Source organism: Dendrobium catenatum, unplaced genomic scaffold (genome assembly GCF_001605985.2).
Source record: "Dendrobium catenatum unplaced genomic scaffold, ASM160598v2 fragScaff_scaffold_740, whole genome shotgun sequence".
Taxonomy (NCBI): domain Eukaryota; kingdom Viridiplantae; phylum Streptophyta; class Magnoliopsida; order Asparagales; family Orchidaceae; genus Dendrobium; species Dendrobium catenatum.
The window spans coordinates 913,109-932,143 of NW_021319202.1; the positions used below are offsets into that span (position 1 = coordinate 913,109).

General features: G+C 37.6%; 2 protein-coding genes across 2 annotated transcripts; both read right to left on the bottom strand.

Annotated features, from left to right (window-relative positions):
* Nucleotides 1-203: 203 nt before the first annotated feature.
* LOC110110251 (thaumatin-like protein) lies at nucleotides 204-9,646 on the bottom strand. The gene is made up of 2 exons (XM_028696389.1): nucleotides 9,504-9,646; nucleotides 204-921 (listed from the first exon to the last, which is right to left on the bottom strand). Exons 1-2 carry the CDS (start codon nucleotides 9,644-9,646, stop codon nucleotides 204-206), a joined length of 861 nt encoding a protein of 286 aa, XP_028552222.1.
* A 3,324-nt stretch (nucleotides 9,647-12,970) lies between these two features.
* On the bottom strand, nucleotides 12,971-15,162 carry LOC110110222 (L-type lectin-domain containing receptor kinase IV.1). Its single transcript, XM_020841603.2, has one exon. It carries the CDS (start codon nucleotides 15,150-15,152, stop codon nucleotides 13,143-13,145), a length of 2,010 nt encoding a protein of 669 aa, XP_020697262.1. The 5' UTR covers nucleotides 15,153-15,162; the 3' UTR covers nucleotides 12,971-13,142.
* Between the last annotated feature and the right edge of the window lie 3,873 nt (nucleotides 15,163-19,035).

Sequence of the window (19,035 nt, forward strand, 5' to 3'; positions counted from 1 at the left end):
ATTTGTCTAGTTCACTTAAAGCTGAAATGTAACATACAAGAAAATCACTTTTTCAGCAGCTGCCACAAAAGCGCCTGGTAACTGTGCCTCTAAATCTGTACATAGAAATTGCATTGTTCTAAATATAGAAGAAATAACATTTTCATAAACTGAATTCTACTGAGCATCAAACCATAAACCAAACTAGACTAAGCATCCCATTTTCATTTTCTGGGAGGACAGAAGGTAATTACATAACGAGAGGCCCTGCATCTATTCAAACTTGTTGGATCATCATATGCAAAGCTGTAAGCCCGTGGACATATGGCCTTGAATAGATGCGAGAAAAGAGTTGGCTTGCAAGAACTTGGCGTCCCAAACTCCCCAGTACAGCAATACTTATCTGTCTGAAGAGCCAAGCATGCACTCTTGCAGCCAACAATCTTCCCTCCCACCCTGACTTCAAACTTGGAAGGGCAACATACATTCAGGTTCACCTCGCAGCCGGCAATGCCGCATCCTACCCCGCCTCCCACCGGAGCCATCGTCACCGGAAGATTGAAACCATCCACCAAGCTGACATCGTAGTAATGGAGAGGAGATTGAGGAGTTCCAAATGTCATTTCCACCAACGTGGCTGGCGGCGCTCCACCACTGCCTTTGCAATACAGATTGCCATTGCAGTCACCAGTTTGGCAAAATCCCTTCCCTTGTTCATCAAAACAGCAGCCTTGGCGACCCCATATCCTTCCAGACCAGCCATTGGGCACGTTGAAGGTCACCTCTTCGCCTACGCCGAGATGAAAGCCTCCATTCTGCGGAGAGATATTGCCTGCACTGCCTTGTGTGCCAGGCCAGATGCTGCTGTTGCAGTTGTTTACAAATATGAGTTGGATCTCATCTGCAGGAGAGAAGACAAAGAAGTACATAATTTCAGTAAACCTGTTAAAAATATGAAAGATTTAATATTCAGTACTTTTTTTTTGAACTTACGAGTCAGTGCAATGGAGAAGAAGAGGCAGAAGAAGAGGACTTGGAGCTTGGAAACCGCCTCCATACCTTTGTTTCTCTCTGCTACGTGGAGAGTGTTAAGGATTTATGATGGTCTTATATTGGAGCTCCGGGCATGAAGTGGAGTAGTGGAGCCCTACAATTCCGTTACCATGAAGTATTCTGTAACCGTCTCAATAACTGCTTTTAGCGGCAAATATTTAGGTTAATTTCTACTTGCTGGGTAATGGATTTAGACAGATCTTTATCTTTTTCCTCCTTGTAAATTTGCCATTAGGATATATTCTTTGCTTGCTGATGGGTTGGCTTCCTAAGCAATGCTCGGGTTTATGAATCTGAATGAATATTTCTGAAAGCTAAAGAGGATAGATATCTCCTCTGTCAATGGCTTTTGCAAAATTTTTTAAGTTTGTTGCAAACGTCTTTTTCTTTAACTTGTCGTTCAAAATGGAAAAGGGGAAATGCTATTACTTTGTCAGTAGATTACATGATATGAGTTCTTTTTAGCATGTTGGATTAGGAATGTTTTATTGGACAAAAATAGGGAACATATAAAGCCCCATGGGGCTCAATACAAAGAGTAACAAAGTTTGTTCAAGAGCTTGTATGGATCAACTCTCTTCGACAAGTCATCCATTCTCCTTCAATCAAATAGTAGAGAGTCCTTCCCCACTTTTCTTGCTCTTCTTCTTCTTTCAATAGTAAGATAATCATAAGCTTTTCCACTATTTATCATTTTCTTCTTTTTTTTTTTTCCTTTAATGCTCTTTTAATCTCAACACTATTGAAGCAAGCACATTCCTCTTTATAGGAACTCGTTTGGTTCATTGTGGTCGAACATTGGAGAGTTCACCATAACTCATTCTTCTTCATGCATTCTTTCTTGATTATTTTAACTAAAAATTCAACTTTTGTCATTAAAAATGTAAGTATTAAATTTAGGTTTTTATTTTTATAATGGTTATGTGTTATATTTACATTTTGTAGGTTTCATTCTTTGATAATCGTAATTATTTTAGTATGGCTTTGGGCATTGAAAAAAAGAATGTGAAGATCATGATTTAGTTCATAAGTATTAGAATATAAATAAAGGCATATCCAATTCAGGTTATACATGTGTACTTATACACATCATTCTTGTAATCCAATACTGGGATTACACATGTAATAGCCATGCCGTGTAATCTATTTATAGCACTGTACATCACGGTGAATAATGAATTGAACTTTCCCTTCTTCCTGTCTTTCTCATCTCGCGTCACTTGCTCATATGAAGGAGTTGTTCAAGAACGCTCAGCTTCTTTCTTCTTGGTATCAGAGTGGGATTGATCCGTGTATCGCTGATGGCCACATCAGAAGCATCGCAGATTGAAGAACAGATGGATCACGAAGCCCTTGACGCCACCAGCATTCCATCTTAGTTAAAATTTCTTCTCCAACCTGAAAAATCTTGTTCCCACACAACTCTCTACTGATAATTATTCTCTCTGGAAATCACAGATCACTAAACTCCTTCGTGCCAACGGGTTTGCAAAATTTCTTGAACCCACCTTCGATCCTCCGCATCTACTGTTACAACAGTCGGATGGCTCTACTATCCCCAATTTCACATACCACCAATGACTTCTTCTCGATCAAAATCTTGCCACTTCCATCTGCTCTACAATTTTCGCTTCCGTACTTCCTTATATCTTGAATCTTGAGTCCATGGCTACTATCTAAAATTCTTTGGAAATCAAATTCCAATCCACGAATCTCATATAATTCAGCTCAAGAATGAGCTTCATAATATCTCCATGAAAAATTCCACAATGACACAATACTTCACTGAAATCAAAACCTAGGTCGATCAAATTGCGACAGCATGATCAATTGTAGGCATGGAAGACATAATTCTTTACATCTTGAATGATCTACCTCCTTCCTATTAATCATGCAAAACTTCTATTCACACAATGCACACTCCTATAAGCCTTGATAATCTATATTTTTTACTTATAAGTGAAGAAATTAACCTAGCCATGGATGCCTCTCGCAATCCATCAGGGCTCAACCCGACCATGGCTCTTTACTCTTTCAGAGGACACAGTCGAAGAACTAGAGGTCGCTACCCTCCTACCACCGCTACTGCTACAAGATTGTCAACTGCATCAGTTATGATCTGTCAAATATGCAACAAGAAAGGTCATTCGACGACTAATTGTTGGCATTGGACAAACCTTTAATACGTTTTTCAACAGCACAAAAATCCTAACAAAGCTCTTGCCGCTACCGTTGAAAAAAATACCAATGACTCGTACCTAAATTCAGGTGCCTCATCTCACATAACTAACTCTCTTGACAGGTTATCTGTATGCAACCCCTATCAAGGAACCGACACTATCCCTATCGGTGATGGTCAGTTAGTTCCCAATACGCACACGAGTGAGGGTATCCTTCCTACACTACCTCATAAGCTATATCTTTCCTAGATTTTACACATTCCTAGCATTAAATATAATATTCTTTCAATTTTAAGATTAAAAAAAGATAATAATATATATATCATCTTTAACCCCTTTGGTTTTATCTTTAAGGACTTGAAGACTCATCAAACGCTTTTAAGTGGCCAGTGTAGTGAAGGTCTATATCATATTCAAGCTTTGGTTAACAGCTCTCCTACTTCTATCTTGACTGCCATTCACTTAAATTCCATAATTTGGCACAATCGCTTGGGGCATCGTCCTCACCGGACTGTTCTTGAAATCATGTCCAAGCATAACCCATTTCTCCACTTTCCTCATTTTCTTTTGTTTGCTCTTCTTGTAAAGCATATAAAGCTCATAAACATGTATTCAAAAAATATTCAATTAAACAAAATAAACCTCTTGCGTTAATTCATTTTGATGTTTGGGGACCATCAGCCATCAATTATGTACAAGGTCACAATTATTACGTCATATTTGTCGATGATTTTTCCCATTTCACCTGGCTATTTCCTATGACGAACAAAGCTGAAGTCACTAATATATTCATCAACTTCAAAACTTAAGTTAAAAAATAGTTTTCTCATCAAATAAAATGCCTAAGAACTTACAGTGGAGCAAAATATCTTAATCACACTCTTCACAATTTTCTTTAGCAACATGACATTCATTATCAAACATCTTATCATTACATATCTGAACATAATGGATTAGCCGAACGTAAGCATCGTCACATTTCTTGATACTGCTTGAACACTTCTTCAAACTGCATATGTTCCCTACATTCATTGGCCATAAGATGTTCTTATAGTGGTTTACCTCATTAATAGAATGTCATTAAAGACAACTCACAACATGTCTCTGTTTCAATTATTATATGCTACTCAACCATCTTATTCTCATATTCGAACTTTTGGCTATGAATGTTTTCCGCTGTCTCCTCCTAAAAATCATTACAAGTTTTAGCCTAAAGAGCAATCCTGTGTCTTCCTAGTTTACTCTGATACCTACAAGGGCTACAAATGTTTTGATCCAGTCACTAACATGATCCACTTCTCGTGCAACATCACATTCAATAAACAATCCTTCTCATTTCAAAAACATTGCATCTCTCCCCCTCAGCTTCTCACACTACAACTCCATCACTTGTCACACCCACATCCATTAACTCTATTCCTTCAATTTTGGTCACCCACAAAGTTCATGTATCTGCCCCCAACGATTCTATTTCTAACACTACCTCAGCCTCTACCAATACTAACAATGACCGCTCTACATCTTCTCATCCCACTGCTCTCTCTCTCTCTCTCTCTCTCTCTCTCTCTCTCTCTCTCTTTCTCTCTTTCTCTCTCTCTCTCTCTCTCTCTCTCTCAACATCCGATGGTGACAAGAAGCCAAACATGATTTTAAAACCTTGTCAACGTCTCAATCTTATTCATCACCAAACTAGCATCACACCACAATATGCTCCTACCACATATACTGATGAGAGTCCACATCCTTAATGGTGCAAAGCTATGACACATGAGTTCTTTGCCCTTAAAAAATAAGGCACTTGGAATCTTGTACCCCCCTCCCCCAAATGCTTCTATTCTTTGTTGCAAATGGGCGTATAGAACTAGGCTCCACGCTGATGGTTCTATCGCCAAACTACTATGCACCTATTATCGCTTGGCTTTTCTCACAGTAAATCTGATCCATCTCTCTTGTTTCTAAATCAAACCACCACAAAAATATTCCTTCTAATATATGTAGATGATATACTAATTACGGGTGATGACCTTCATCCATAAATCAATTGTTACAACAACTAAATAACAAATTCTCCATGAAGCACCTGGGTCTAGCTCACTCGTTTCTTGGCATCACAATCAGATCTTCAAAGGATCAATACTTCATATATCAACAACACTATGAGTACTCTCTCTCAGCATATATTCCTTCTCAAACGTCTTCTTTGCTACATCAGCGGAACTCAACACTTCGACATTCCTATAGTCAAGAATGATCTTAGTCTCCACTCTGTCTCGAATGCTAATTGGACAGGTGATTCGGCATGAAGGAAATCTACATCATGATACTATTCTTTTCTAGGCAAAACTCTCATCTCATGGATAGTTAAGAAGCAACATACAGTGGCACGTTCCTTAACAGAATCAGGATACAGGGCTCTTATAGCTGCTATAGTAGACATCATATGGCTTCGCCTCATCTTAATTGACTTTGACATAAATTTGGATCAACCAACTGATTTATATTGTGATGACATATCAGTTATTGCTCTCGTTAACAATATGGTCTTTCATGCCAGGACAAAACACATCGAGATTGATCATCGTTTTGTTCGTGATCTCATCCAACAGAATACCATTCGTCTTCTCCCATCAGCACGATTGACCATCTTGCAAAAATATTTACTAAGCCATTGTCCACACCAAGATTTTATCAACTTCAGTTCAACTTGACGGTCACTTCGGATACATCAGTTTGCGGGGAAATATTAGAATATAAATAAAGTCATATCCAATTCAAGTTATACACTTGTACTTATACGCATCATTCTTGTAATCCAATATTGAGATTACACATGTAATAGCCATGACATGTAGTCTTTTTATAGCACTGTCCATCACGGTGAATAATGAATTGAACTTTCCCTTCTTCATGTCTTTCTCATCTTGCGTCGCTTGCTCATATCAAGGAGCTGTTCAAGAACGCTCAACTTCTTTCTTTCTTCAATAAGATAGATTGAACCTTACAATAATAATATTTGTCAAGCTTGATTGAGGGAAAACATAGGTAGTTATATTACACTTATTTTAATAATTGATAAGCTTTTTAATCCCCGTCATTTGCTTACTATTTATCGATTGAAGTCCGTATTATGTAGATTCTTTGGATTGATTTTTTGATGGTATGAAATGGTTCGATCTCAATTGAACTTAGAATTTGGTGCCGCTTGTTTAGGTGAAAGCAATTGTTATTTATTAAGGGATAAATATACCTTTTTTTAGTGAGGGTATTATGATGGCCTATTATTTTAACATCAAAGCTGACAAATATTTGACAAAATTAACCTAAATTTTAATCTTATATATTTCAATCCATCTCATCGTTGACCGACGCCTTGCAGATTAATAATTTTGTTTAAGTACCATCCTAAATTGGCCAAATTTAAAAAATAGCATTTTTTGAAGTTTAAAGTTTAAAAACAAAGATGAAAATTTTTATTTTAGCAAATCATATCGAGTCATCGATCATGTGGCTGGAGAGTTGTGTGTCATTTGGCAGAGTAATTATTCTGAGCTTACGCCGAACGTCGCCCATAGCCCAATAAAAATGTGCGACGTGATCGGTATATATCGAGTATCGAGGCTCAGTACTGCTCGGTACCGCAACTCGGTACCGCTTGGTACCAGGTGACATGACACATTTTCATTGGGCTCTAGACTCCGGTGTCCGCACAGAATAATTTTTCCATTTGACAAAGTCATTTGCCAACTAGCTACTTGCTTGCCACGTGACGAAATGCTTGATTTTCTCGCTGCAAATTATATTTATAAAAGAATATAATTATATGTATTTTTTGTTGCTATTATAAGAGATTTTTAATTTTTTGTTATTTTATGTTGTGAAATTCAAAAAGAAAATATTTTAGAAAATAGAATAGATTTTATACTTTATTTGTAACAATTTTCTTACTGTTTTCTAAAATAATATTTTAGTACAAAAATTTTATTACTAAAAAAATTATTTAAAAAAATATTAAAAAAGCTGTCCCAAATCACTTATCTGATTTGTTAAAATAAAAATTTTCCTCCTATTTGTTAAAATTTAAACAAATAAAAATACTTTATCCCCCCTAAATTACATAGAAATTTTAATATCTTCTAACGTGATACTTCAAACTGCTTGCTTGTATTAACGTGCTTAATAAAATAGCTAATATTAGCTTCATTAAAGATAAAAAAAAAAAAACAATTGGCAAATCCGATACTTCGCCTGCCTACGTGGAGAGATTTCTGGCGGACACTGAACGCGGAGAACCGCGTTGGACCACAATTTGTACCGGAGCATGATACCGATAAGTACCGACGCATCGTACTAGGCTTGTGCACCGAGTGTCCGATGCAATCGTATTGCTTCCAATTACTCTCCTGTGTCGAGCTTGGCTAACACTTAATCTAAGGAAAATGCATTCGTGAATGCATTTTTATTATACCCTCTGCGTACTAACACCTCGACAATAAAATAATTTGACCGCCACGTGCCCTCAATCGAGTATGTTCTCCAGTTGGGATGAAGCGTCACTATCGGTTTTAGTTTCTGTCATCCTCAAGTACACGACAATACTTAGTCCCGCGTTGAAGCGACAAAAACAAAGTTAAACAAGTAGCTATTATCTTGTTTTTATTGAAAAATCCCGATTGAAAGGCTAATATTGCCCTTTCAATGGAGTAGGAATTTATAACAAATTAGTTCAACAGGCCTTCTCAAAAAAATATCGCATGCGTCTCACGCGCTGTATGACATATTCAGAAATATAAATTTATTATTTTTTTTTTTTTTTGGGTGAAATGCAGGCTTTGGCCCATCTATAAAAAAAAGAAATCAGAGATTACATGAAAAAACACCTAAAAAAAAAGGTTGCCAAGACCAAAAGAAAGCAAACCAGCCAAAAACAAACAATAATAATCAACCTAAACCCCAAAAAACAAAGAAACAAAAATGAAACAGTCAGAAACCTGTCTAGCCTGGACTCAGAATGTGCAATTTTACCAATCATGAGGAGATCGGTCTCGCTTTGGTTGCCCCGTAGACCTGCCTAGAAGGAAAGTGGCAGGATTCCATCATTGTACCACCGATCCAAAAAAGACTGCCCAAATGTGCTCGAATCCGACGAACGCTGCGACAACAATAATCTGGGCAGCAATAGAGCAAATGCCACCAACAAATCAAATAAAGAAATATAGCATGCCAGATTAAAATCCGTCACACAACCACTCCAATATAAAGGAGAGTAGTTCAATATAGTTCCCAGGTCATCAGCAATATCTCAGGTGGTTGCAGCAATGAACGAGTTCATGCCATAATAAACCACCAAATATCCTCCAGAAAGATAATCTAAATGCTAACCGAGCAGCCCCAGTAAACCAAAGATAAGGAGCCAACAATCAACCTTTCCAAAGAACGAATTGTACAAAATATGCCCCATGAAAATGCACTTAATGATAACGAAGACCAAAGCTGTTTCTTTTACAGTTTCCCATTTCTCAAACTATCCAGTTTCAGGTAAACTGTTCTAAGAATTCTCTTAGGCATGTCTACAGCACAAGCCAACCTCCCGTTATGTTTCCTAGAGTTCCGCTCAGCCACAGGAAGTAACAGCAATGTCTTTACTCAGCAACAGTTCCAAGCCCTTCAACACTCCCGAAGTAAAATCCACCCAAAATAAACTGAAATAGCTGAACTAGGTTGGGTCTAAAGAGAAACAGGAAAATTCTGAGGAAGCCTAAACAGAGGTACTTGGAATGAATTAATCACATCAAACCAATTAAATGTTGCCGTTGTCAAAGAGTGAGTATGACAAAGGAGGCAGGTATTAACCCAACATCAAAATGTTTCTTCGCAGAAATAAGGCAACCGAAGGTTATTGAGGCTATTGAAAGGTGCCATCCAAAGGAAAATAAACTGCATGTCTACGAGAGTGCTTTTTTGCCATGCCAAGATTTGCCCAATCACCATCATCAACAGAGGGAAAAAAAGTTCTTTATAAGAAGTCCTTGAAAGAAGCATTTTCTTGTTATCCCAGATATAAAAATTATCATAGAAATAACGCATTAGTCAGGACAAATACAGTAACAGAAAGGGCAATTGGAAAAATTGAAGAGAGCTGCGTTTTCATTTTTAAACGAGGAAAAAAGTTCATTAAAAAAAAAAGTGACTATTACATGCCTTTAGCCCACTGGAAAAATTATCTCGTTAATTTACCTGACGTAGTAGAGCTAACATCAGGAGCTTATACATATATCGCCTATGTACACTTACCTCTTTACCGCAAGCGCGGGCCCGACGACCCGACTCCGATGCAATCCGAAGGAATTCACATTAAGTTCGCAGTAGTTGCTCGAGTAAATTGCTAGGTATTGCTCTGGACGCTTGACAATAATACCGCTATGTGAAGAACGCATACGAGCAATACCTAAAGCCAACTCGGTATTGCATCGGTACTGAACTCAGGTATTGCTCGGTATTTAAGCTCGGTTATTTTCTCGGTATTGGTCTCACATATAGTATTTTTCATTTTTTGTCGAGCAAAATCGACCAATACGATAGCTAATACCGAGCTATCGAACTCCCGGCGGTCGCGGGCCGCGTGGTAAAGATAGTGCACGTGACGACATATTATATGGCTACTGATGCTAGCTCTTACATCAAGGTAGCCTGACGGAAGTAATTTTTCCCTACATGAAGTGCAAGGATAAAAAATCTATGTATTATGTCTTGCACGTATGCATGACGAGTAGCCAGTTATTAAGGGTGTATAATTTTATATAAAATTAACTAATATTTAAAAAAATAAAAATAAATAATACACAATCAAAATAAAATTGTAGTTCATATGATGATATTGAAAATAATTCACAAGAATATCTGCCGGATTGCCTTTTTATAATATTGCATTAGCAACATCATTGGAAATCAAATAAATATATTATTTTCCTAAATGTAAGATAACACGCGCAACAAAAGCAAAACCTTATGGATCGCGAGTTGAAGTCCAAACCATCGTTGGAGCCCTAAAAACCCATAGCAAGACATTTCAATTCACGCAGCCCAATATATTTGATACTTTGTTTATATTCAAATAAGTATAAGAACAAGGCATTTTTTGCCCGCCAGCCCAAAACATTCACGTATTCAACAACAGTGGATTATAACATGTTATCAAGTAATAATGATGAATTTAATAGAACCTCATATTGAAATATACCAGAACATAAAATCAAATAAGCAGCCCAAAGAAAGTATAATAAAATTATAAAATAGCACTTAATTGGCCAAACTCTTTTACCATTATACAATCTCTATATATAATTAAGACCGGATTATAGTTAGGCTTCAACAAACTTTTATTTTTTGAGAATAAGGGCTTGGGGTTTTTACTTGCTCTAGGAAATAGGCAATCCGCGTAAGTTGTGAAAAAACCTCAACTTTTTGAGCTTATTGCTTTTCGCGAGATCACAAGATGTTATTTTTTGTCATTGTGTGTTTGAGCTAGAGAAGATCGCAAGCATAGGTGGGAATGACAGAACAAATGAACCAGAGATGCGGGCTATGGCTACGATTTTCTTCGTTTAAGTGACAAGCTGCGGGCAACCCAACATTTTCTTCTTATTTTAACAAACTAGGGTTTTCGATTGGTGCATATATACCTAAACTAGTATTATTATAACTATTACATTGAAATTTTGAGGGTGGGCAATTGCCAAACCTCAGGTAAGCGTATGGCTTATATGATGAACTACGAAGGAGTAATAAACTGATATAACAAGAGTCTAACTGTTCGGCTCAACTAACTCGGACGTTCGTTCCACCATGAAAGAAAGATCGTGCCTTTAAGTGTTGAATCGGAGCTTAGGGCATCGCAAGATGCAAGCGTGAGATAGAGAGGGCTGCGGCAAGAAAGTGACTCCACTGTTAAAACAGGCTTTCGCAGCACTGTCAACAACGATTAAAAAACATATTATGTTCTTAGCAACGGTTTAAAAACCGCTGCACATATATTGTATTTGTTATCACTGCAAACATATTTCACAGCACTCTTAAACTACTGTATTAGATCTAGTTTTTTGTCATAGCAGTTTAAACTGCTACAAATCTGCTATCTTACAATGATTTAACACCTACGAAGCTGGATAATGAGTCTATAGCAATGGTTTTAACACCTACAAATCTAGAATGTGGTCTATAACAAAAGATTTAACTGTTGCAAAATAGCATTTTGGATCAATGACAACTGTTAAAATAGTTGAAATTCTAATAAATTTATTTTTTAAAAAATGATTTTAAGCATGCACATATTTGATTTATCATTAATAATTTGCAATTTAATTACAAACTTCATCATAAAGTACAATCATATGAGGTCTACAATAATAAAATATATGAAAATACATTCGAAGTTAATAAGAATATATTGTTTCTAATATTCAACTGACAGTTTAAGGAGAATTTAAAAAAAAAAAATCTTAAACATAGAATGTGCAATATTTACATAATATCCTAAAGATTGAATAAATAATAATATCATCAATACAATTTAATTCTCAACGAAAATGTAAGATTAGTTGCGTGCTTGATATAATAAATGAAACAATTTTCTACTTATTTCTGAGGTTGCTTTTCGTATATATATTATCAAATAAATTCTTCTCCCAATTGGTTTAGCTTAAACCAATGGAGATTTGTCATTTTGAATAGTTAAACTGCAAAGGGTCTTAAGCTATTTTATTTCCTAATATAGCCCTAAGGATACATTCTCATGCCCCCAAGCTTAAAATAAGCACTTTGAAGCCTAAGATTAACTGACCTTAATAAATTTAACTCGTAGTAATCAAATGCCAAGAAGTTCGAGCTCTGCATTTTGAAATGCGAAGCTCATTATGCTAAGACAATTGCTTTCATATTAACTTAGGCATTCCTATTAGTTCTTAAGAGTTTGAGGCTATCCAATGCATTTCAAGCCTACCTAATCCACCATCATTAGTCACCAAAGACTTGGAATTAAGGAGAATATAACTCATTTTGAGTTCTTTGTATCTAGCCCATCCTAGATCTTCATTCTTGTTCCATTAACTTCCGTAGAATTGTAGATATAATATGAAGCATTTAATATCCTAAGAGGCTCTTCAATCCTATCCTCAAGTGCCCCACTCAAAATAGTGACAATATAGTTATCGTAAATTAGTGTAGAGAGAATTTCTCTTTACTACAATAAGTTAAAAGCCTCATTTTTTAATAATTTGATCGGCTATAACATACAATTAATAGGATTGATAATCTAAGACTATGAAGCACACAAATGTTTTGCTCCCTTTCCAAGTTCAAAGCTTTTTAGGGTCATATTTTTAGAAATGCATTCTTACTTGAATTTAATGTTAAATTTTTATCATATTTGATTATATTTTGGTAATTTGAGAATACAAAATTTTGATGTACTATTTTTAATATTTTATATGCCATAAATTTAATTAAAAATATTCTTAGAATATAGTGGATCTATGGTATAATTAATTATAGAAGATTGATTTTATGAGGAATCTGACTCTATACCTAAATAAAACTCTTCTAACTACCTTTATCTTTCTAGATTTTATAGTTCACTTCTCCACAATATATTGTTCATCTCTGAGCCATCTTTGTCTCATTGTTAATTATGCATCTTTCAAAGGGAAAGGAAAACCCCATCAGTCCTTTGGAAGCGAAATTTAACAGTATATCTATGCAAAATTTTCACTATGTCCATAAGAAGGGTAAAACACCAGAGTAGCAGATCGATTTTGCTCGTTACACCATTAGCTTCCAAGCAACGCAACTGTACACCCTTCTCCCTACATCACCAAATTGCGCAGCAACACAGCTGCCGCGCGCTGCAAGCTCATAAAGCATTTTTCAAGGCTGCTTTCATCTTTCCGTTCTGTTTCCTGGTGACTCCATCGATGCTGCCATTGATTTAGAGAAAGTACTATCAACCAAACTAATTAAATCTTCCAATCCCTCATCGCCCACCGCGAAGCTTTCAGTCCAATCATGGAGTAACTCCTCAGGAAGTGCCGCGTCACCATCCAGCACCTGCATCACCTGTGTCATCAGCGGCCTGCACGTTGGTTTAGGATGAGAACAAAGCAACCCAAGCTTCAGCACCAGCTCCATCTCCACCGCACTAAATTTCCACAAATTTGGATCCCTGGTCTCCAAAATCCTTCCTTTCTTCCAGTTCTCATGAACCCAATCCACCAATATCATCTCCTCAGGTAAAGCTTTGGTCTCAACCGGTCTTCTCCCGCATGCCATCTCAAGCAGAAATCCACCGAATGCATAAACGTCAGTGCTAGTAGTCGCCTTCCCAGTCCTCGTCAGTTCAGGCGCAAGATAACCCAAAGTCCCAACCACATGAGTTGTCTGCGGATCGCTGCCATGGTCATAAAGCCTCGATAGTCCAAAATCTCCCAGCCTTCCATTCATTTCAGCGTCCAAGAGAATGTTACTTGCTTTAATGTCCCTATGAATCACCACCTGAGTCCATCCCTCATGCAAATAGAAGAGCCCTGATGCCACTCCTCTGATTATATGAAGTCTCTGTTTCCAATCCAGCATTGATTCAGGCTTGTCGAAGAGCAGTTGGTCGAGGCTGCCGTTGGGCATGAAATCATAGACAAGAAGAAGCTCTCCCTTGCGCCGGCAATAGCCAAGAAGTTGAACCAAGTTCCGATGCCTGAGGTGGCCTATGCTGATGATCTCTGCAACAAACTGCCGCATTCCATGCCGTGTCTCGTGTGAGATTTTCTTTACTGCAACCTGAGTTTTCGTTCTAGGAAGGACTCCTTTGTAGACCCTCCCGAATCCTCCGGCCCCCAGGAACTCTTCATCTCCGAAGCCCTTGGTAGCCAAGTACAAATCTTTGTAGGAGAATCTCTGAGGTCTATGCTCCCGCTCCCAATCCTCGAGCAGCTCTGCGAATTTAATCCTTCTTCTAATCCCAATAAATGCACAAGTAGCGATTCCGGCCACCAAAAGGATAGCTCCAGCGATAGCCGGCAGACCGTATTTCAACAGAAGATGTAATTTCGACTTCGAAATGGTTATGGGTAGCCGAGGAAGTAGCGAAAGATCAATGGCTTCAGCCCTTCCATTTAGCGCAAAGCTCCAGCCAAAAAGATAATGCGATGTAGGGAAGGATCCGATGGCGGAGGAGAAGCCGATGTGCATGTAATCTGTGATGAGAGATGAAAGATTTATGAATGAAGAAAGGAGAGGAACGCTCGGCTTTTGTAGCTCAAGTGGTGCCAATGTCACATTGAGCAAGCATTCGAACTGATCGTATTCAACCCACACCTGGGTTAAATTCCCAGTCCCAAGATTAAGGTTTTTAGTGCCAACACCATCAGAGAAGTAGGAAGCGTTCGCAGAATAAAGCGATCGGAGACTGTTGACGTCTATACCGACGTGGTTGTTATTGATGTCGTCGAACTCGGGGCTGTAGTTTGTATCCAATTCGACGGCGATGAGGTGATTGGAAGGGTTGCCGAGGTTTGTTCGGTTTAAAAGGCCGATGTACTGGCTGGGGAGAGCATGAGAGAGGTCGGAGGAGGCGGAAAGGACAAAGGCGATGCCGTGGCCCGTCAGGTCTGGGTATGTAGGGACGATGGAGAAGACAAAAGAGGTGGAGAAGGAGAGGGCGGCGCCGGAGGAGGAGTTCTTGAACGGTAAGGGGTATGGGAAGAAGGCGTGGCCCATGCCTTGTTCGGTGGGTTCGGTGAGCTGGAGGAGGCCAGTCGATGTCACGGCGGCCATGCCGTCGAAGAGAAGATTTGCGCTGGCGAAGCCGTTGAAGACGAAGGTGGTGGTGTCGTTTGATGCGTCGGCGGTGATCATGAAAAGTGTGATTAAGAGGAGAAAGATTAAGCGGATCATAGTAGGAAAAAAAAAAAAACTGATCCGTTCTTTGTGGCCCGAGGTGTAAACAGGTCTGCCTGTTTACTTATTCATTTAATTTGAAATTGGGGATTCAACGGAATAATTTATATATGTAGTAAATTTATATAAAAATAAAAAAATTTATATCAATTTTAAGATTTATAAAATATTAATTAGTTATATATTATATTAATATTAAAGCATAACCAGATATTACTAGTCTCATTCCGAACAAAATTTGATAAACATAAAAAATTGTGTTCGCACATCTGCTTTAGTGTAAAAATTAAAATTTAAACAAATTATTTTTTTAAGAACCTGATAGTACCCGTAAAATATCTTCGTTTATTTTACATCAAAATATTTTGACAAAAATTCAGTACATTTAATACGATAGTTGTCTTAGATTTGATAAGGATGTCAAAAATTGTCATCACCCGAAAATCTAATTTGGACCCGACTTGAAATTTTTAGGTTTGGGTGAACCTGTTTTAAGAATGGGTTGGGGTCGGGTCTTCATTTTCGACTCATTTTTAATTTCGGGTCAGGTTATGGTCAACCAAAAAACCCAATTTTGGCCCGATTTGACCTGGTATGTCTGTTGTCGCGTCACTCACCTATTGTCGTTGTCGCCTCGGTCCCTCTCGCATTACTCGAATAAGCACGCGAATGGAAGAAACATTCGAAATGGCGCGCGGGAATTGGCAGCAGTCTGCGTGCATGAACGAAGCCGGAAAGCAGCAGTAGATTTTCAGGATTTGTCTGAATTAGCGCACGAACGGAGGGACCGCAGTGCCAGATTTACGTGATTTGGCTGAATAAGCGCCCAAATGTCGAATGGAGGGAGCTTAGGGCGGCAGATATAAGGGTCGGGTTGACCCGAACCCAAAGCAGGTTGGGTTTGGGTCCATAAATCTGACTCGTTTTTTGTTTTTAAAGGGTCAAGTTGAAAGTGCCGGGTCAATTCTGAATTGGACTCAAACCAGACCCGTGACCCGGTTTTTGACAGCCCTAGATTTGATTGCCCCTCAATAATCAACCTTATATTGTTATTTTATAAGACTAGAGCAAATTAAAATTTTTAATTAAATTAGTGTGTGCCAGGTTCTAGATTCCTGTCAAAAAAAGAAAAAAAAATTCAATGTAGCTCTCCTTAGTTTTTTGGTTGGGAGTTTGACTCTAAGCTAAGAGGCACTTGATTCGAATATTGAGTATGTGTTGAGTGTTTGGATGTTCCCCTAATTTCCAAAAAAAAATCCAGCTCTAGGCTGTCAAAATTCTCGAAAATTTTCTTATGCTTGGCTATATTAATCAGGAGCGATTTAATAGGACAATTTGGACACCCGAAGCTGGCTCAATCTATGTTTTATTTGATTTAACTTTTCTTCTATTTTATTTTCCAAGAAGATAACATTGCCTTATTTTAAAAATACCTTGGACAAGCAATTTTTGGACGCATGTCTTTTCAGCAACTTGGTGAGCATATATAGTAATTTTTATTGTATATAGAGCAACATAAATATAACATCAGCATGATTTTATCTAATAGAATCTTGATGTAATATAATTGGATTATGAAATCAAAAGTAGAGTGAGACATACAATGAATTGTCTTAGTGAGATGCTTCATGTAAGTTTGGTTTGAGAGGGCTTTTTTATTGATTTTTAAAGCATCTTTTTAGTACAATTTTTTTAAAAAAACTAGAAAGCAGTTTTAAGAAGCAATAAAAAATTAGTCCCAAATGTAGTCTTAGTTTGGATGATAAAATAAGGACTTAGATATAAAGGATGGATAAGCTTTTTTTTTTTTTGTTTTTTTGTTATTAGGAGAGAATCATAGTCCACTATCCGTGAGTCATTTAGGCTTCGTTTGGGACGGCTTTCTTACTGCTTCTTAAAGTAGTTTTTTAATAAAAAAATCAAAACATTGGAATTAAAAAGCTGTGTTAAGAAGCAGTAATTAAGAAAGTTGTCCCAAACGAAGCCTTAGAGTTGTTTTCAATACTGGAGCAAAAAATATTTTGGTTAAATTATTCTTAGATATTTGAACCATTGTTAACGCTAGGGTGTCAATATTTGACACGACACGAAAACCCGACACGAATCTAACATGGAAATTTCGAGTTGGACCCGACCCGTTTGAAAAATGGGTCGAGTTCGAGTTCCCGGATTCTACCTGTTTGAAAAATTGGTCTGGTTCGGGTTGACCCGACGGGTTGTCGTGTCAACCCGGAAAATCGTTTATAATGACTTGCCCGAGGCTTCCCACACCTGTCCCAGCTGCTCGTACACCTGCTCATGCGGCCGACGAGGCTGCTCGCGCTTGCCAGCTGCCACCCGCGCTGCCTGATCGCGCCCGCTGCCTGCTCCAGGCCGTGTGCCCGCGCTAAGGCCGTGTGCCCGCTCTAACGCGCCTGCTCACTCACGACCACGCACCCGCCTGCCTGCTCGCATTCGAGCGCCTGCGCACCCGCCTGCCCGCTCACGTTCGATCGGGTTGGGTTCGGTCTATAAGTGGAATCGTGTCGGGTCGGGTCAACCCAGCAACCCAACAGGTCAGGTCCATGTCCGAGTTTTCGATCCATTTACATATCCGGGTCGGATTAGGGTCGACCCGGGTCAGTTCCGGGTTCGACCCGAATCCCGGTTTTGACACCCCTAGTTAATGTTATGTCTTTAGCATTTATGGGAAGGAAGCTTTTACAAGCTCAACCTCTTCTCCTAGTCTAACATTTGTGGCACTCTTCCTGAAGAGAAATAAGTTGACTCTTCGATTCTTTCTAAAGCAAAATGGGATCAGCGGATTAGAGTGCTCGTACAGTAGTTCCTCCAATTTGAGAAAATGAGACAAAATTTTATGCAATTGTTGTATTATCAACTAATTCAATTTTTTTTTCATAGTCGATATTCTTGTAGAATTATGTTTAATAAAGTTCAAGATCTTAAATGATATCTTAAATAAGGGACTTACTAGCTCGATAGAGTAGTACTTAGAAAGTTTTGAGGTTATTATGGCTCTTCAATTGACATCTAATGCTAAAAGAATCTACATTTTTCAAAGAACTTTTGATGATATAGCCCTCTATTATTTTTTAAAGCAATGATTGGGTAATATTATCTCAATTAATAAATTTTGTGGAAAACTTACCATATAATTCTTAAGCCACCAAAAGCTTTTTTACAACTTTTAAGCCCTCTTTTGCTTCAATCATATGAAATTTGAGTTGCTTCATGCATATATCACTTGGTTCAAAAGAGTGATTATAGGTTATTGACTTAAATACTTTTGTCACCAAGATTTCTTTGTTTTAGGAGTATTGTGATAATATGTTCAAAATTATAATTGCATATATAGAATTCACCTAAATCAATAAAAAATATTAGAGAGGGCTAACAAATACATCAATTTTGAGAAGCTTATAAAATGATGCAAGTAATTATCATCCTTCATTGCACTGATAATTATGAAGACGAAAGAGAAGTTTGGTTATTGACAATTATGATATTTTTAGAGACGGTTAGTACCATTTTGTACAAAGAAACCTAATTCATTTGGAAGTTATTTAGTCTTTTCAAATGACTTCAATTTTCCAAATCAAGCTATTTTGCTCCCTCATCTAAATGATGTATTGAAGGTTGACTAATGATGATTCCATATTGTGATTACTTACCATGAATGAACAAGATTTAATACTCACTAGATAAAAAGGGACATCTTTAAATTCTTTTTTTTTTATGATAATGATCATGACGATATTATAGATAGTTTTTGCAATTTTAAGATGATATTAAATAAGTTGGTCAAGAAGGAGGCATTTAAAGAGCTTCCTCTTAGTTAAATTATACTATGATAAACATATTGAGCAAATAGTGTAGGCTA

Bases quoted from the DNA above. Each gene is read 5' to 3' on its own strand.
- LOC110110251 (XM_028696389.1), bottom strand. From the start codon at position 9,646: ATGCGTTCTTCACATAGCGGTATTATTGTCAAGCGTCCAGAGCAATAC. The intron at 922-9,503 runs GTAAGTGTACAT...TATTTTTAACAG, and splicing joins CCCGCGCTTGCGGTAAAGAG to GTTTACTGAAATTATGTACT.
- LOC110110222 (XM_020841603.2), bottom strand. From the start codon at position 15,152: ATGATCCGCTTAATCTTTCTCCTCTTAATCACACTTTTCATGATCACC.